Source organism: Telmatherina bonti (assembly GCF_933228915.1).
Source record: "Telmatherina bonti genome assembly, chromosome: 9".
NCBI lineage: Eukaryota > Metazoa > Chordata > Actinopteri > Atheriniformes > Telmatherinidae > Telmatherina > Telmatherina bonti.
The window spans coordinates 8,934,045-8,952,167 of record NC_136627.1 but is presented as its reverse complement, the minus strand read 5'-3'; the positions used below and the strand labels follow the sequence as shown (position 1 = coordinate 8,952,167).

The following is an 18,123-nucleotide window of genomic DNA, read 5'->3' as shown; positions in this document are numbered from 1 at the left end:
TCTTTGTTTTGACCAACTTTAGTACTAAAAGAAGGCAGAAATGTGGCCACTCAGATCACATTTACCGAGGAGTCTGACTGAAATACAAATAAAAAGAGACAATAAGAACTTGCCCATGGAGGTATTTACACCAGCGATCATACAGCAACTACACTGTCAGAGGAAACAAAATGAGATAGAAACAGAAACTAGCTTTAGGATTCTGCAAATAAAGGACCACTAAACAAAATAGATGCATTCTGTAAACACTGTAAACACTTCATTTGTGCTGATTTAAAGTGTAATTTCTATTGGCTCTGACATGCATTTGTGATCCGGAAATAGGTTGGAGAATTTCATGAAAGTACCTCTGGCACTGGGATATATTAATAATTTGTAAATTGTGTTTCCTTCTTCATGTCTGCCACTGGAATGACTTGTATTTATCATTTGTTAAAATATCGATCTGGGACAGCGAGTCAATATTAGTCGCATTTAAGAGTGTTTTAGTGACATCTAGCGGCCACTCGTATAAGCTACACCAGCACTTTATGTGATTAATATTTTTTACATTTTATTTAAATATCAGGTAGAAAAGAAGCTTCCGAGTTCATGACAACAATGTATTTATAGTATTTCTGTTGATTTGTGAAAATATGAGGTAAGAGTGACATTAAATAACAAAATAAAATTAATTAATTAGAATCAGCATTAAATTTCTGCTTTATATTATCTAACACTGCCGTTTATTTGTGTGTATTTTTTTTTAATTTAAGATGACAGCTGTACATTTGTTGAATACAACACACATTAAAAAGGGGGGTCAAATACTCTGGCAGTGCGCGTGCAGCGGCGTGAAGCGCTGAACACGACGTCACATCCGGTGTGTGGGGCCCTTTTTTTTTTTTGTTTTCCCGTATCCGCCATTTCAGTTTTTGAAGTTAGTTGTCATCTGGTTGGGTTGTAGCTGGAAATCTGTCCCGAAACCAGTTAAAAGACTGGTTGAGTTCCAGTCTGAGCACGAGCCCGAGCAGAGTCCATTTCGTCGTGTGCTTTGTGTCCGGCCAATCAGCGGATCGGGACGGCCAGCTGCGGACGTCGCCTCTTTCCTCAGCGTGTTCAAGGCGCTAAAGTTTTTGTATGAGTTGAAGGCTCCGCTGGCGGAGGGAGAGCAGGGAAGGCCCCGGTGAAGCCTCGGCTTTGGAGTGGTGATCATGGCCGGAAATTTTGACGCGGAGGACCGCGGCAGCTGGTACTGGGCTCGGTTGAGCAGGCAGGAGGCTGTGTCTCTGCTGCAGGGTCAGCGGCACGGCGTGTTTCTGGTCCGGGACTCCATCACCAGCCCCGGGGACTACGTGCTGTCTGTGTCGGAGAACTCCAAAGTCTCGCATTACATAATAAACAGCATCAGTAACAACCGACAGTCTGGTCCAGGTAAGACAGGATGGTGTGGGGGGGCGTGGAGGGATACGACAGTGCTGATGTGACCATTCTTGCATGACTTGCAGCAAAGAAGATGCGCAGTTGTGTCTTTCCCACTTCAGACTGAGGGCCACACACAGTGGGGATAATCTGAACATAAGGCAAACACACTAGTACTTACCCCCCAGGTGTTGCAAGACTGAGAAATTGGCGTTAGCTGTGGCCTCGTGCAACATCAACATGATGCACGATCTACTGAAAGTGTTGTAATCAGGGCCGGATTAAAAATGCACAGGCCCCTGGGCCCACAGTGCTCCAGATGCCCCCCTGCCCACCGCAACAGAGTGAAAATTGTGAATGATTCACAATGAAACAACATTTCTAACATCTCTCAGCCAGTGGTACCAATAGCAACACACTGGACACTGTGGTGGAACTATCTTGCTTTTATGTACATTTTGTTTTATGTCCAAACTGCTGGTGTTTTCCCTACGTGGGCCCCTGGGCCTGTGTCCATACGACCCATTGGATAATCCACCCTTGGTTTTAACAGTCAAATGTCTATAATTTTACCAAGTTTTCACCAGAACTGATTCTACTTATTTGTTTTTTTTCCCCTCCTTTTATGTAGCAATCACAGCCAAAGTTGGATTATGGGCAAGGGCCCAGGAGCCCACAGCCACTTGGGGTGCATCTAGGGCTCATGTGGGGCCCCCATAGGGCATACACCAGCAGTTTGCACATGAAATAAAATGTACTGCCATTGGTACCACTGGCTGAGAGATGTTAGAAATATCGTTTCACAATGTATCGTTCACAATTTTCACAATGTTGCGGTGGGTGAAGGGGTCCCTGGAACACTCTGGGTCCAGGGACCTGTGCGCTTTTAATCCGGCCCTGATCACAGCAGAACATTTTTCATATTTCCTCATGCCTTCTCAGAAATGCTACTCATGATGCCGACATGTTAAACACGCATGAGGAAAATGTCGAATAAGGAAACTAAAATTCTTCCTCCTCGCCCTGGAAATCACTGTCATCATCATCATGATCATGCTTGGTAGTCAGAATTAGCCCAGAATGAGATGTGAAAGGTTTGAATATATCACATCACATGCAGAGCCAGATTAAAAGTGCAGAGACCCCTGGACTCAGAGTGTTCCAAGGGCCCCCTTCCCCACCGCAACATTGTGAAAATTGTCAATGATACAGTGTGAAACAACATTTCTAACATCTCTCAGCCAGTGGTACCAATAGCAACACACTGGACACTGTGGTGGAACTATCTGGTTTTTATGTACATTTTGTTTCATGTCCAAACTGCTGGTGTTTTCCCTACGTGGCCCCACATGGGCCCCAAGTCAACGTGGGCCCCTGTGCCCATAATGCCCATTGGATAATCCGGCCTTGATCACGTGGTGTGAAAAACAAATCTGATCTTCTCTTTGTTTTGACAGGTTTGGCCCTTCCAAGGTTCCGTATTGGCGACCAGGAGTTTGATGCCCTCCCTGCTCTGCTGGAGTTTTATAAAATCCACTACTTGGATACTACCACGTTGATAGAACCGATCAACAAGTCCAAGCATCCCTACTACATGGGACCAGGCGGATGCCCCCCACCGCGCCTGGAGGACGAGTATGTCAGGGCACTTTTCGATTTCCTCGGCAACGACGAGGAGGATCTCCCGTTCAGGAAGGGAGATGTTCTGCGAGTTCTGGAGAAGCCAGAAGAGCAGTGGTGGAACGCCCAGAACTCTGAGGGCCGGACGGGGATGATCCCAGTCCCGTATGTGGAGAAGTACCGACCGGCATCTCCGAGTTCAGCGGTGGGGCCTGGGGGGCCGCCTGGTGGGATCGCGATGCATGGGAACTCTGACAGCCCTGCAGCCCAGTCTGGTGCTCCATTGCTGGGAGACCCCAGCCAGTACGCCCAGCCCACCCCTCTCCCAAACCTCCAGAACGGACCCGTCTATGCCAGGGCCATACAGAAGAGGGTGCCCAATGCCTACGACAAGACCGCCCTGGCCTTAGAGGTAACTATGGTTTGTAATGGTTTTGTTAACACCTTGTGTTCAGGAGGAGGTCAGGCAGGAGAATATTGCATCCGTCCTTCAAGCTCAGCAAGACAGAGTTCACATTATTGAGCCTCTTTCCACATTTTGCTTCTGGTTCTTTCTTCCTCAACTCAGGTTGAGCTCTCAGAAAGAACCAGTTTTTCCTGGTTAAGACAGTCTGACATGAGAATCCAGCCTAAAACAGCATCAGAAGTGGATAATAAAAGCCTGGCCGGCTTATTCCTTTTAAACTGTACCAGATTTGACTTGATAAGGTACCTAAATCTGAAAAGTGGCTGCTCTGGCTGCACTGAGAGGCTGGCCTGTTTAACTGTCCGGAAGTGAGAGCGGGGCTCCCACGGAGCAGGTCATTGGGGGAAGGAAATAGTTTGTGTTTGGGAACGGGACCATTTCCTCTGGTTTCTGTGAAGCCAGGAATCCAGCTGAGCTCTGAGCGGGACGAGAAGGCAGGCCGGGCTAAACGTGCTTTTTAAAGTCTCCCTCCCGTCCCGGTGCTGCGTGGTTCTGTCGAAGGTACCTGCACAAACCCACTGTTTAGCTTTTTGTCTGCTTCCAGGCCAGAAGTTAGCTCCTGCTGGGTGATTTCTCTTTCTCCAGTTTAACTGTCAGTACACAAAGGACTTGTTTGAAGTGGTTTTTGCTTATGCCAGACTCTCCCTTTGTTTGTTAGGATTTTCATTCACCAGGGAATCAAGTTTCATCCAAAAAAGAAAGTTAGACGTGTTTTTTTTATTGACTGGTCTGAAGTCAATGAACTCGGCCACATTGTCTGTCATATAGTGGTCCTGCAGGTTGTGATTTCTTCTCATTTCCTAACTGGAGACCAGAGTTTTTACCTTAAGCGGGGAAAAGTACAACAGCTGCTGTGAAAGGACATCTGCAGGAATAAAATAAACTGGACTTTTCTCTGTTTATTGCCTGGGAATATCTGGGAAAACTGTTCAGACAGTGAGTTTACTGTCTGCAGACAGAATCACATCAGGCCCATTTTTTTTAATGCAGTTCCTTTTAATGAATTTTTTTCTACCACTCCCACCTGAGGTAAACTTTCCTGGCTTCGACCTGTGTGTGGCAGTTTGTTTTCTCTACTCTGGTTGACCATTAGTGACTCAGCATGGCGGAGCTGAGCAGTTAATAATTAGCTTACATTTCCGTGTCTCGGAAAACCGTCCGACTATGAAGCGTTCCCCTCATCCTGACTAACTAAAACCTACTTCCAATATCTAATTAGTTTCACATGGCTCTGAGTATTCACCCTGGTGTAGAGCATCGTGGAGTTGTGGTCCACTTTTTTCACTTTGAATCCCGATATCTGACATTTAGTATTGGCCAATACCAATCTGCATGTAAAATAGGTCATCCTGCAGCCATTCTCTGTATCTGAGGCTGGAAAACTGTCAGAAAATAAATGAATGAGGAGGATAGTGATTTTTTTTTTTTTTTTTCTAAGGGCATTAAACACATGCCCAAAATAATTTTTTTTTTTTTTTTTTGCTGAAATAATGCAGTATTTGTATTTTTATTATGGTATGTGTGATAACTCTGTAAAACAGAATGAAATAAAATGTTAAAGGAGAAAAAATGTAAATAAAAAGTTAAATTATTAGCATGCCACTAATAATGCTTGTGATTATCACTTACATTTAAGCTAGCTTTAATTGCTAACAGCAAACACTGATCATCTTCAGGTCTGTTTATCATTTTAAACACCAAAACTATCAACTAAACAGTCAGGAGGGTTTAACAAATGCTTGGAGGGACTGCTACCGTCCTAATGGCTGATGCTAGTCTGGTGGGCTACAAGACAGATTGCTTCCATCCCATCTTTCAAAGGGATAATATCACTTTCCTATATTCCTTCCTCTGGTCGAGCGGAGCACCTCCAACAGTATTCGTCATAAACTCTGAATGAATGGCCCTGGTAAAGCTGCGTAACTCTCCTTCCAGCCTCCTGGACTCTCCTTCCAGCCTCCTGGACCAGGTCGCTGGTCTCTCCTTCCAGCCTCCTGGACCAGGTCACTGGTTAACGGGTTCAGTTTTTCTCCGGCTTTGCGGAGAACCTGGTGACTTTGAGGCAGAAAAGAAGTTTTCCTCACCGGAAGCCTCTTCCCAAAGTTGCAAAATGAACAACGGGGGTCGTAGACGTTCAGTTCCCTCAGGGAGCCCAATAGGGCTGTGTGGCGATATGCTTTTCTCCCAATTCAATTCAATTCCGTTTTTTGTTTGGTTTTTTTTTTGGGGTGGTGATTCGATTTAAATTGCGATTATTGCTTAATTTTGTAGATTAAAAAATTTTTTTGCTCTGAATTTTTCTTGGTTTCAGTTAAGAAAAAACAACAGAGTAGCCAGACCATCATTTTGCTGCCATAATGGCCAAGAAGACAAGTAAAAGATCAATAAAAATGACCAAAATTTTTATAATGGATTAAATTTAATTGCAAAAGAATTTTTTTTGTTTGAAAAAAAGAAATTAAATTGTGAAACAAAAAATCCCAATTTCCATTTTTTCGATTTGATTTTCGCACCCCTAGAGCCCAATCAGTCGCACTTAGCTGCTTCTGCTCCTTTTAGCTTAGCTTTTAGCTTCTTGTAATCAGTTTAAAGTTGGTTGCATAAAGTTTTTACCTTCACCAGTTGATGGTGAACAGTGTAACCAGTTTCTTCTAGTGACAACAGTCTGTTGAGGTGGCTAGAGACGTTTATTTGGACTTCATACAGTTTGTTAAATTCTTGGAAGGACGTCTTGAGCTCAGAGGCTTTAATGTCGCGTCGGTGTCTGATTTGACATGGTTTTCAGAGGTATTGTAAGCATTGAGCTCAGGTGTTAATGGCTTTAACAATTTAAACCAAACAAGAAAGAAGAAAAACGTAGATAAAGTACTTTAGAAAGGTCTGGTTTGTCCGTACTCCTTGCTGCACTGAAAGTCAATATTACTTTGTTGTCTATGTGTTAATGCATTATGAACATTTATGTTAATTCGACAAAATCATTTCTTTGCATTAAGTTGGACACCTCAAGCTTTTTTATGTTTGTATCGGTTTTTCTTATATTGGAACACTTTCCTGGCAGCGAACAGTACATGTGAATGGTATCGGCCCGATACTGATACTGGTATCGATGCATCCCTCCAGAATACTGCGAAGCTTCATCTCCACTCTTCCCTGAGTCCAAAGTTCAGACTTATAGTTATAGATAAAGTTAATAAATGCAGCCAGATGATCCTCTGTGCAGCTGTTATCTGAGGTAGACAGTCTCACCCCGTGTCTTGTTTGGTTCAGGTTTTCAAATCATTTAGAGCGTAAAATGCCAGAAACACTGCAAACGTTGTTTATTGTTCAACAAAACGTTTAAGAAGCAGATTCTGAAGATTGAAACAATCGTGAAAAATCAATGAATGAATTCTGGTTCCTGTTCTCCGACTTATTCAACAGCTTAGCGGTGAAGACATGAAAACCCATCAAATGTTAATAAAGCTGTAAAATAACCTTTGATTTGGAGTTTGCTTATCTGAGGCACATGCTAACGTTAAAGCTGAAACGCAAGCCAAGCGTAACGTTACCATTACACCAGAAAACTTTGAAAAGACTCTTTGAAAACCATCCTCTCTCATCTAAACACATTTGTTTAGTAGGGGTGGGAAAATTGAATTGAAAAATCAAAAATTGGGATTCTTTGCTTCACAATTTTAAAATGGACTTTTTTTTTTTGTTGAAAAATTTTTTTTTTTTCTAAATAAATAAAAATAAACCATTGTAAATTTTAGTTATTTTTAGTGTTTTTATTGATCTTTTTACTTGTCTTTTTGGGCATTGTAGCAGCAGAATGATGGTCTGACTACTGTTGTTTTTTTCTTTATTGAAATGAAGAAAAATGACGAGTAAAAAAAAAATGTTTTAGACAATTTTTTTGGTTTTTAATCTACAAAAAATAGTAATATTGAAGAATTGTGAGAATCGCAATTTAAATCGAATCTGTACCCTAAAAAATTGGAATCAAATCGAATCGGGAGAAAAGCATATCATCACAGCCCTAATGTTTAGTCTTTAGTCTCAGAGTTGAGATTTTTACAATCCTGCGACTCCTTTTTACAACCAGCAGCTAGATTCTTTAAGCATTTTTGACCCATGATGCAAAACTTTTTTTTAAATTTTTTTTATTGATTGATTTCAATTAGGAAAAACTAGCACAGTAGCCAGACCATCATGCTGCTGCTATAATGCCCAAGAAGACAAGTAAAAAGATGGTTGTTGACCTGGAAAGCTTTGTCTCAGAGTTTACATTGTACCTTTGTTTCAATCTCTCCATCATGTCTTCCCTCACAGTGTGATTAATCTTCTACAGCTTGGCATCGAGCCTGCCACATGTATTATCAATTGCCATGCTGCCCCCTTGCAGAAGCCGCCAGTAATGCAACTTTTTAGGGTTTTTTTTTTTTGCCAGATATGATTCACTATAATTTTCTTTAAAAAATGTTTTAACGACTATTCGAATGTTCAAAAATCAATGCCCATCCCTACTCTGACGTGATCTTTTTGTTGGTTGTGTGTCAGCTACACAACTCAATACTAGGGCCCGACCGACATAGCTTTTTTATGAGAAAGATGCTGATTATGATTTTTGGCAAAAAAAAAGTTCTAATAACTGATTAATCGGACAATTAATCTAAAAAACGTATAATAGAATAACTTATTTTTGGTCCCTGAACATTTACAACAACAAAGATATTAATTACAAGGAGGCAGAAAATGTGACTGTTTCACAATAATTTGTCCTTTAGTACTTGTTTAACTTTACAGCAGAGGAGTTTCAGTAAAATAAAACCTGCAACGAAACTTTAAACATCTGGCTAGCAGCTGTACTGATGAATTAATCTCTACATTTAGTGACATAATGATTAAAATGACTGGAAGCAACATTCTTTATGCAGCCCTCTGATGCCCTTCAACATTAAATTACATTTTCTTCACACCATTATTTCCTTTGCCATGAAGCAATGACTCATGTGGACCGAAATAAAAACCACAGGCGCCTTTCTCAGGTGGCAAAACATGTTTAATTCTAAATATATGATGCTCGCAAATAGTCCGACAGTGATGTAGCTCCCCTCTGGTTTCACCTCTGAAAATGAACCTCAACACACAGCTGATGAAGTGACGAACGTCTGTACTTTCAAATATTTTGAACTCTTGTGTAATTTCTGCAGTCATTTATTGACTGTCAGCTAACGCTACGCCACGTTAGCAAAACTACAGCGATGCTGTTGCTAACAGAGTAGAAATCTGACAGAGACGACTGTGTCTATTAAGAAAAGTTTGCTCCACTCGATTATACGAAGTGACGAGTCATTTTTTGGGGTACAGATCAGACTCACTGACCCCATCACACACAGATCACACTTAAATAGTGCTGAGCACTGATACTATTACAGACAGAGTAACATAGCACAATTTTAGCAATGCAACATAAATGAAAAGCACTCACTCAGCATCACAAATGAAGCTAGAGTTCAACTGGAGAGCTGAGCTCCTTGAAAATGGACCAAATTATGTGTGTAACAGAGGAGATGGAAAACTATCCATTCATCTGATTATCTGTCTGCTGCGTTGTTATAAATGAGTCTTTACATGTTAAAGATGAAGCATGTACAAGATCAAAAGTCCTTTACAGAAAAATGACAAATCATTTTATCAAAATAATCCTGTTTATTCCCTTACAGACGTTTATGTCTACTTGCCATAGGTCTAAAAACCACGGTTGTTTTATGTTTTTCTTACTTGAAGCGGGAGATCAGGTCCCTGTCAATCAAAATGACACGGCCCTTAAATATGCCGAACTTCAAGATTAAATAGCTTTTAAATGGGGGAGATAGACCTATTAAACCTAAAATAGATTTTTGAACCAGGCTGTAAACATGTTTATTTCTGCTGTGAAGTTGGTCTTTTTAACATGGGAGTCTATGGGGATTTGCTCTGTTTTGGAGCCCCTAGTGGATGAAGGGGGAACTGCAGTTTTATGCACTTCCGCATAGGCTTCACTTTTAACCGCCGTAGGTTGCCACTTGGTCTACCTACACTATGCCAACAATGCCAGTATTTCTCAAAAGACAAACAGCTCTGTTTACAATGCAGTACCGGCTTTGTTTGATCGAAGCGAGAGCACCGTTTGGGATGAGTAATGTGTAGGACCAGTGTGCACCAATCTGACCTGCCATGCCGTGATCGTTGCACCTTAAACCATAGGAAACATGTTTGTCTGGAGGATTTTGGCAACTGACAGCCACTATCCATTCAACACTTTCTGTGCTCATATTTACCACCAGACCTTTATTATCAGCAGCTGTTTGTTATGCTGGACTTTGTGAAGTGAGATGAATAATTGAATGAAAACAAAAAAATTACTTTTACTAAATGAGTTGTGTTTTTTTTCCCCTTGTTTTGTTTTATTTTGCTCTTCACTGGGTATAGTTACATGTTTTTTAATTTTGAATTCAATAATTCAGAATTATCATTCATTTATTCATTCATTTTCCAAACCGCTCAATCCAATTCAGGGTCGTGGGGAAGCTGGAGCCTATCCCAGCTGTCTTTTTGGGTGAAGGCAGGGTACACCCTGGACAGCTCGCCAGTCCATCGCAGAATTCGGAATTAATCATTCGGAATCAACTTAATTCTCTTACGAGTTTACATGAATATAATAATTCTGAATAAACGTTTACATGAAACACGTCCTCACTTAATTCCTCTTTAGAGCAACGGGTTGGGAAGGGTTCTGATTGGACAGAGGTACACTCACGTTCCAATCAGAACGTATGGCGTATACCAGAAATAATCAAAGTTAGCGCCCCGCTTCTCGTCTTTTCAGTCGTAATTTGTAAAAACTACATAATAAGTACCAGTTTTGCCGCTATTTTGATTATAAATTTGAAGTAGCAGCTCAACACGAGCATACTACTTCACTTTTTGCAGCAACTGAGAAGAAAAAGAAAAATAGACCACCGAACATGGGAGGCAAAACAACGCGCGTCATCGGGACAGGACAAGGTAACGAGCGCGCTCAGAGCGACCAGAATTAACTTAGAGCGGAATTAAGGTTTACATGACAGAGGAATTAATTTGATCTAAATTAAAATGCAAATAAACCAGACACTTACATCGGAATTAAGTTTAATTCCGACTAAAAATTAGCATTAGGAATTAAGTGTTTTTACATGGTCGTTTTTCATCAGTTTAAAGCGGAATTAACTTTTATTCGGACTTAAGCAGGAAGTAAAACTCCCACGTAAACGCACTGATTGTAGAGAAAGCTGTAGTTTAGCCTTCTGTAGCAGCTCATGTGCCATCCCTCCATCCTGCTGGCACAAAGATGGCGTTCAGTCTGTCACTGGGGTGAATCACAAGCCAGTAATGGATGGTAATTTTTACCTTGAATGGAGGGATTGAACATAAAGTTGGGGGGGTTTGTAAATACAACGTTGAGCATCATTTAGTGGGAAACTTGTTCCACGTGCAGCTACTTTCTATTCTTTCTATTCTACAGTCATTTAGCAGATACGCTGTTCTCCAAAGCGACTTACGTTAACAAGACAAGCACCAGATCAACCAGTGGGGACCAGTCAGACTGCTGCGAGTCCAGTTCGACACAGGTGCTGGTCAGTAGTGCTAGAGGCAGTCTGTTGGATTTACAGTCAAAGACAAGAGCAGAAAGAGCTGTGGGCAGGAATATAATCAGAAATATGGTGATTAGACATTTTAATTGCATATTTTCTAAGTATTTAAGACGTCGGCTCAAAAAGTTTGTGTCATGAAAGTAGAAATTGTTGATATTAGGGGTGTGACAGCATGATTTTGTCCCGATTCGATTCAGATTTTTTTAAATTGTGATTCTCACAATTCTTCTATATTGCTGATTTTTGTAGATTTAAAAACAAAAAAAAATGTGTAAAACTTTTTTTGGCTCGTTATTTTTCTTCATTTCAATGAGGAAAAAACAACCCAGTAGCCAGACCATCATTCTGCTGCTATAATGCCCAATAAGACAAGTAAAAAGATCAATAAAAAAACAATGAAAAAGAGAAAAATTCTATATTGCATTCATTTTATTTATTTGAAGAAAAAAAAACAAAAATCTTGTTTTTAAAAAAAAAAAAAAAAAAAAGTCTATTTCTCGATCTACGCATGGAGAGGAACCAGTTGTGGTGGCTCGGGCATCTGGTCAGGATGCCTCCTGGTGAGGTGTTCCAGGCACGTCCCTCTGGGAGGAGAACCCGGGGAAGACCCAGGACACGCTGGAGGGATTACATCTCTCGGCTGGCCTGGGAACGCCTCGGGATCCCCCCCACAGAGTTGGCAAATGTGGCTGGGGAGAGGGAAGTCTGGGCTTCCCTGCTTAGGCTGCTGCCCCCGCGACCCGACCCCGGATAAGTGGCACAAAGATGAAGAAGATGAAGAAAAATCTATTTTAAAATTGTGAATAAAAAATAAAAAAAATCTCGATTTCCGATTTTTCGATTCAATTTTCCCACCCCTAGTTGATATGTTGTTGCTACTTTTGCTTGTTTTTTAATCCAACGAGCATTACAGGATTGTCAGATTTGCATGCAGAAATCAGTGGTTATATGTGCACACTGGGAGGATGTTTTTACATCCACACCAGTTTTCACTCCAAGTTTGACCTGATTAAAACAAACTTAAAAAAAAAACAAAACATCTAAGTAGATTAAAATAATATTTTCCACAACTTGCTATTGATTTAAATACATGAGTAGATGTTTGGCTGCTTTCTACTATTTATTTATTTTACAGATTTAAATGATTAAAGGTGAACCTGTCGTTGGTTTTATTAGATGTTAAGCTCAGCGGATGTATGTGCCTGAAAAGCATTACAAATCTTTTATTTTCCTAAATGTTTCTGTGTTCATTCCCTCCTCATCCGAGCCCAAAGAACAATGTAAATATTTTTTTAAAAAAGGCCATTTAAAGGAGGCTTTATCTGATCCATGTTGTGTTTTAAATGGTGACTGGTGCACATCAGACATCAAGTACGACGAAGAACAACACAGATGAGAAAAAAGGAACTGGAATATGGTGGAATTTGCTCATATCTGGGTGTGATCTATTATCCCCACTAATCTAAGAGTTTTTCATGGTTCCTGAGCAAATGAACATCTGGATGAGAATTGAATGAATTTTCAGGTTAAACATGCCTCCTGTCAGTCTGACGTCACCTGAACTGACAGATGAAGTCTCCATCAGAAGTTCAGACAGAAACATGTGCTCTAAAAATAAAATAAACGTAGAGATTCAACATTATGTGGCTTAGAAACTATAAAAAGCTGCTTCTGGTGAAGCATCAGGCTGAGAACGTGCTGGTAGAAACTGGAAAAGCTTCCATCAAACTCAGCCTGAGTGTTTCATCCAGCGTCTGGAGGCTGTCCTTAAGATACTACTGCTGCTACTACTACTACTACTACTACTATAGCAGTGCTAGTAATAGTAGTACTACTGAAACTGGCTGAGTAGACATAAACCTAGCAGATGATATAATGAAATTCAACTAGTCAAAGTAGTGGATTGTAATGAAAAGATAAAAGTTAAATCCCGTACTGGGGAAGTTTCCAGAAGAAGCTCATCCTCATCATCCTCCTCCAAGGTTTGAAATGTTTAGTTTTACTCAGTTCAGTGAAGTTTGGTTTTAAATTATGTTTTGTTTTTGTATTACTTCACATTAATGCTTCAAATGAAGATCAACTTTTCCCTCAGCCTGACTAGTCGGCGGTAACTTCAGTAACCACCAGTCTGAGTGATGCGTGTGAAAGCGTTTTACAGCAGACCTGAAGGTGGGTTAAAATGAATGCGGAGGACACTTGGGAAGTTAAGGTGCTCTTTTCGTCATTGTTCGGTGGCGGTCTGAGGGAGTGTCGCCCCATAGCCAGCAGTAGTTTTAACTCTGAGGGTAATGATACACATTATATTTCATTACAATAAAACTTAGACTATACATGGTGGTAATACACACAATAAACCATAATATATAATAAACATTCCTTTAAAAAATCTCTATTAGTCTATATTTATTGTTTCTATAGTATTTTTTATGTATCCCCCCTCACACCTATACAGTCTAACTGAAGTATTGTAAAAACTTATGTACAATATAGATGTAAAGTGCTTTCTGATTTAACATGTGCCCCATTTTCTCGAAGACGACCGTCCATGTCAACATAATGAAAATGTCGTTTCTCAGCAGATTTAGTGATACAAAATCACACAGAAGAATGAAATGAACTGTTTACTTATCGGTGGTTCATCTTATTTCTACATTTACGACATTTAATTCAGATCGTGTCTCTAAATGCGTCCTCTCAGGGTCATAACATCCTGCAAACTTGTGTCATTTGCATGTTTTAGCCTTCAGTGAGCTCACATTAAAGCTGCGTCTGTTCAGGTGTTGCTGGCAGACGTGACCTTTGGAACCGCCTGTTCGTCCTTGTTTGCTCAGGTTGGTTGACTCAGGAGCCACCACTCCTCTTCCCGCTCAGGTCGCCTGCAATCACTGATGATTCCTCCCACTGGAAACCCCGTAGCTAACCGCCGGCAACCTCTGATGCATCTGGAAAAAGTTAATTGTCATATTTTGGTTAAAATGAGATTTATTGTCTGGTTTCAGCCTCTCAAACGAGACGCTGCAGCAGCGTTATGAACAATCTTCTCATCACAGTTGGCTCTGTTAAATGTGGCGTCTATGAGAGCAGTGTGTCTGAAGTTAACTTCTGTCTTCTCTTCTTTATCTTCGGACTCTAACTCTGACTCTCCCCCCTCACCCCCCAGGTGGGCGACATGGTGAAGGTGACCAAAATAAACGTGAACGGCCAGTGGGAGGGAGAATGTAAAGGCAAGCGAGGCCACTTTCCCTTCACGCACGTCAAACTGCTGGACCAGCACAATGCCGAGGAGGAGCTGAGCTGAGGGCGGACCACCGGGCCGCCACCTGGACTCTAGTATTAGACCCTTCCTCCTCCCTCTCTCTCTCCCTCAGTCACCCCCTCCTCCCTCATGTTTTCTCACCGGCACCAAGTACAGTTTCAGAGAATCACTGAGAACAAACCCGGTCCCTGCTGGACTATGACCCACCCACCTCCCATCGTAGCTGTTCTGTGGTTTTGACAAATGACCCCCCCCCTTAAACATCCCTGCTGCAGACGCCGCATCAAGACTCGTTCGTAGGGAAGCAGCTGCACTTCCCCTTCCTGTGATAACTGCTGCTGTGTCATCTTTCACTTTTGTCCTCATCCATCACCATGGCAACGCCAACATAGTCCGGTCACTCATGCTGCATTCATGTCGGATGGGAAACTGTGTCGCCGCGGGCAACGGTGTCGCCGTTGGTGGTTTCCAAGGTGCCGTCAGAGGAATATTTCCAGATCTTCTTGTTTAAAAGAAGAATTGATGAACATCCCGTCACGTATCGCGTGGAGAAGATGCGCATGGCGTGTTAGCGTTGCCTGGCAACAAAAACAAAACGGTAAAATCTGGACTTTTTCTTTAAACGCTTAAAGCTAAACTCCAGGTGTTGATTCTCTTCTGTGACCGAGTAAAGAAACGTTTTTAAAGGATGTCCAGCTGATCCTTTACGCCTTCAGATTGGCATGCGGTCAGTACGACCTAACGTCCAGCGCACACATGGCATTATTTCTACGGTTTTGCAGCTCACATTCATGTCTCCGGAGTTTCCTGGACATGAATGCAGCATTGCCCTGAGTGAACCCCGGCGGCTGTAGGGTGACGTGGAACGCACTCTGTACGGTTCTCGCCTGAGAAAAGAAAACGGAACAGCTTGAAGGAGTCGCAGAGCGAGGCCCGCGCGGTAACCTCGGCTGCTGAAGAGGCGATGAAGGCGACACTACATCCTCTCACCTCCGCACCCCTCCCCTCCCACCAAGTAGACTTTTGTAAAGTAAATAGAAGATATTGTTATGAAATGATGTACTACACACTTGTCATTTCATGCTAAACATTGTTTTTATCTTTGTAGTTTCCTCATTGCTGGTTTTAGTCTGGAGGTGCACATTCTTTACTGGTGCATGCTGGGAGGGAGCGCCAGCTCGGCAGCGGAAAATGAACTTACTGAAGTCGGATGGGGCACATCTGTTCACCCCCCCCCCCCCCCCTCCCTCGTTTTCTCATTCTACACCTGATGTACCTGATTTGAAGTTGAACAGTGAATGTAGGCTGTCCACAATGTTAGTTAGTCCTGTGTCATGTTAGTGCTCTCCGTTCGGCTCGCTGTAGCTAATCAGACGTGTGTGTGTTCAGACCTTTGTCTTAAGAAAAGAGAAAGTGGAATTCTCCTGTTAGGTACCCGCCTTTTCGTTTTGATGCCTTTTATGATCTTGTTTCCACCTCACACCTTTTAGTCCTTTAACAGGTATAATTTCACCCTCCCTGATTTGATCCTTCACTAATTTCTTATTTAAATTCGTGTCCAGTTACGTGCACAAGCCTTTTTTTTTGTTTTTTTTGTTTTTATAGTTTTAGCTCATCCCTTTGTGTCTCTGTTGCCAGGAGTTTAAATGGTTTTCTTTTGTGTGTGTGTGTGTGTGTGTGTGTGTGTGTGTGTGTGTGTGTGTGTGTGTGTGTGTGTGTGTGTGTGTGTGTGTGTGTGTGTGTGTGTGTGTGTTTTGTCCCCCCAAAAAGTTAGGATTGAATATACATGTCAACATGACAATCATCACCCCCCCCCCCGTGTATCGTAACGCTGACTAAATGTGTGGCTTCTGAACACTTTAATGTGACCCGGGAGAATTTGACGTCTGTTCTAAATGAAGGTTTCCACTCGGATGTGGTGGTTCGGCTCTTCGCCTGCAGGTGGCGCTGCAGCCCTTTTAAGTGGAACCATGTTCTGTCAGAGCTGAAAGGAGTTGGGATTTTAACAAGAGTGCACTTGCTGCTTTCACAGTTTTCTGCCCATTTTACGGTATAATCTCCTCACTGACCTCATTACGACTTCCACTCTTGGTTTTTAGGACAGTCGCCTCTGAACTCCAAACTTTTAGAAATATTTTGACATCCTGGGAATAATGTAAAATGAGTTACAGTCCATGTTCATCTGCATAATCATGATCAAATTCAGCCTTTCAGTCACTCGGTCTGCACTCAGCAGGAGTTTAACTGCATTAATATACGTTTTGTTGCCAATAAAACCACCAAGAAGTATTTTTTTAAGTCGCCCTGCATGAAGTCATTCACGTCCTTTTCATACGAAGGAAATGATGGCAAAATGCCAGCGGAAACTGTGTAATATCAATATGTGCCATTTTATTATAACACTATATTCTTTCAAGACGACTGAAATTACCTTTTTATTTTCTGTAGCATGTAATGTGTTAATATAATAGTAAATAAAGTCAAACCCATGACAAATGACTTGTTTTGTGTTGGAGTTTTTCTGTCCATTGTTTGGCACCTACATTATTATAACATGTTCATGAGAATGAGCCCTTTTTATTTATGCCTCACATGGCAGTTGCTTAGCAACAGTAATGTTTGCCATTCATAGTGCTGTTGTATTTTTAGCAACGCTAAAGTAAGTTTCCAAGCAGCGTGCCCGAACGTGAAGCTCACGCCGCTCCTGCAGCACAGCTTACAGAACGTAATACCTTTAAAAATGCAGATTAGTTTCATAATATTGGGAAAGGATTTTATATGATCAGGATGAAGTTTGTAGCACTTTTGTTATGTGAATGGGTTTAAAGTCAGCATTCTGATGGTGGGAGGGAGGAAGATCATCGTCATCATCATGACCATGCAGAAGCATGAATAACCTTCATGATTGGCCTGGCTGTTCATACAGCTGTGCTCATATTTATTCATACCATTTCATTAAAGAAGGAAAAAAAACAGCTGCCTGTAACATAAGCTGAAATTGACTAAAAAAAACCTTTTATGAAAATCATTACATTATTTTCTCATTCTGGTTCAATAGAAATATTTTTTTTAAAAAGCAAAGAAATAAGATAATTTATTACATATTACATCACTCATAAACTAATATTTAGTTGAACAATCATTTAATGTTTCTGCTCCAGTCAGGTGTTTTCTGTTCCTCTCAGTCAGACTTCTGCACCTGTTGACAGGTATTTTGTCCCACTGTTCAACAGAAAAGTCTCTCATTTGTCCAGGATCAATTTGTTTGTTTTTTTTTCTTTCTTCAACTCAATTAAATGAAAAAACAGTGTCTTATATTACTAAATTATATTTTTGCAAATTTTTAGTTATTGTTCCTTTAAGTCTCCAGTTATTTGAGTGACTGTTGTAAATTCATGTTTTCTTTAATGAAACGGTATGAATACATATGAGCACAACTGTACATCCAGTGTAGATGTCCTGATAGAGACCAGTGCAGTCCTGGTTGTTCCTTCAGCTCACTGGATCCCTTTGTGGAGAGTCAGCTTTTATACATGGAGAGGGCCAGACGGGGGTCCTACGCTGAGAAAGGAGATTTATTTTGTTTCTCTCTCTAAAACGCACTCATGCACTGCTGTGATAACTGGTCACATTAGACCTGTGATTCCCAAACTGGGGGGCCTGGATAGAGCACAGAACCATGAAGGGCAGCCATCGTCTTGGAGGTTGAGATTAGTGAACTTTTA

General features: G+C 41.3%; 1 protein-coding gene across 1 annotated transcript; it reads left to right on the top strand.

The window, feature by feature from the left end:
* Window positions 1-767: 767 nt before the first annotated feature.
* crk (v-crk avian sarcoma virus CT10 oncogene homolog) lies at window positions 768-16,881 on the top strand. Its single transcript, XM_079246181.1, has 3 exons — window positions 768-1,413; window positions 2,859-3,433; window positions 14,303-16,881. Exons 1-3 carry the CDS (start codon window positions 1,194-1,196, stop codon window positions 14,438-14,440), a joined length of 933 nt encoding a protein of 310 aa, XP_079102307.1. The 5' UTR covers window positions 768-1,193; the 3' UTR covers window positions 14,441-16,881.
* Window positions 16,882-18,123: the final 1,242 nt, after the last annotated feature.

Bases quoted from the DNA above. Each gene is read 5' to 3' on its own strand.
- crk (XM_079246181.1), top strand. From the start codon at position 1,194: ATGGCCGGAAATTTTGACGCGGAGGACCGCGGCAGCTGGTACTGGGCT. The intron at 1,414-2,858 runs GTAAGACAGGAT...TTGTTTTGACAG, and splicing joins CAACCGACAGTCTGGTCCAG to GTTTGGCCCTTCCAAGGTTC. The intron at 3,434-14,302 runs GTAACTATGGTT...CTCACCCCCCAG, and splicing joins AGACCGCCCTGGCCTTAGAG to GTGGGCGACATGGTGAAGGT.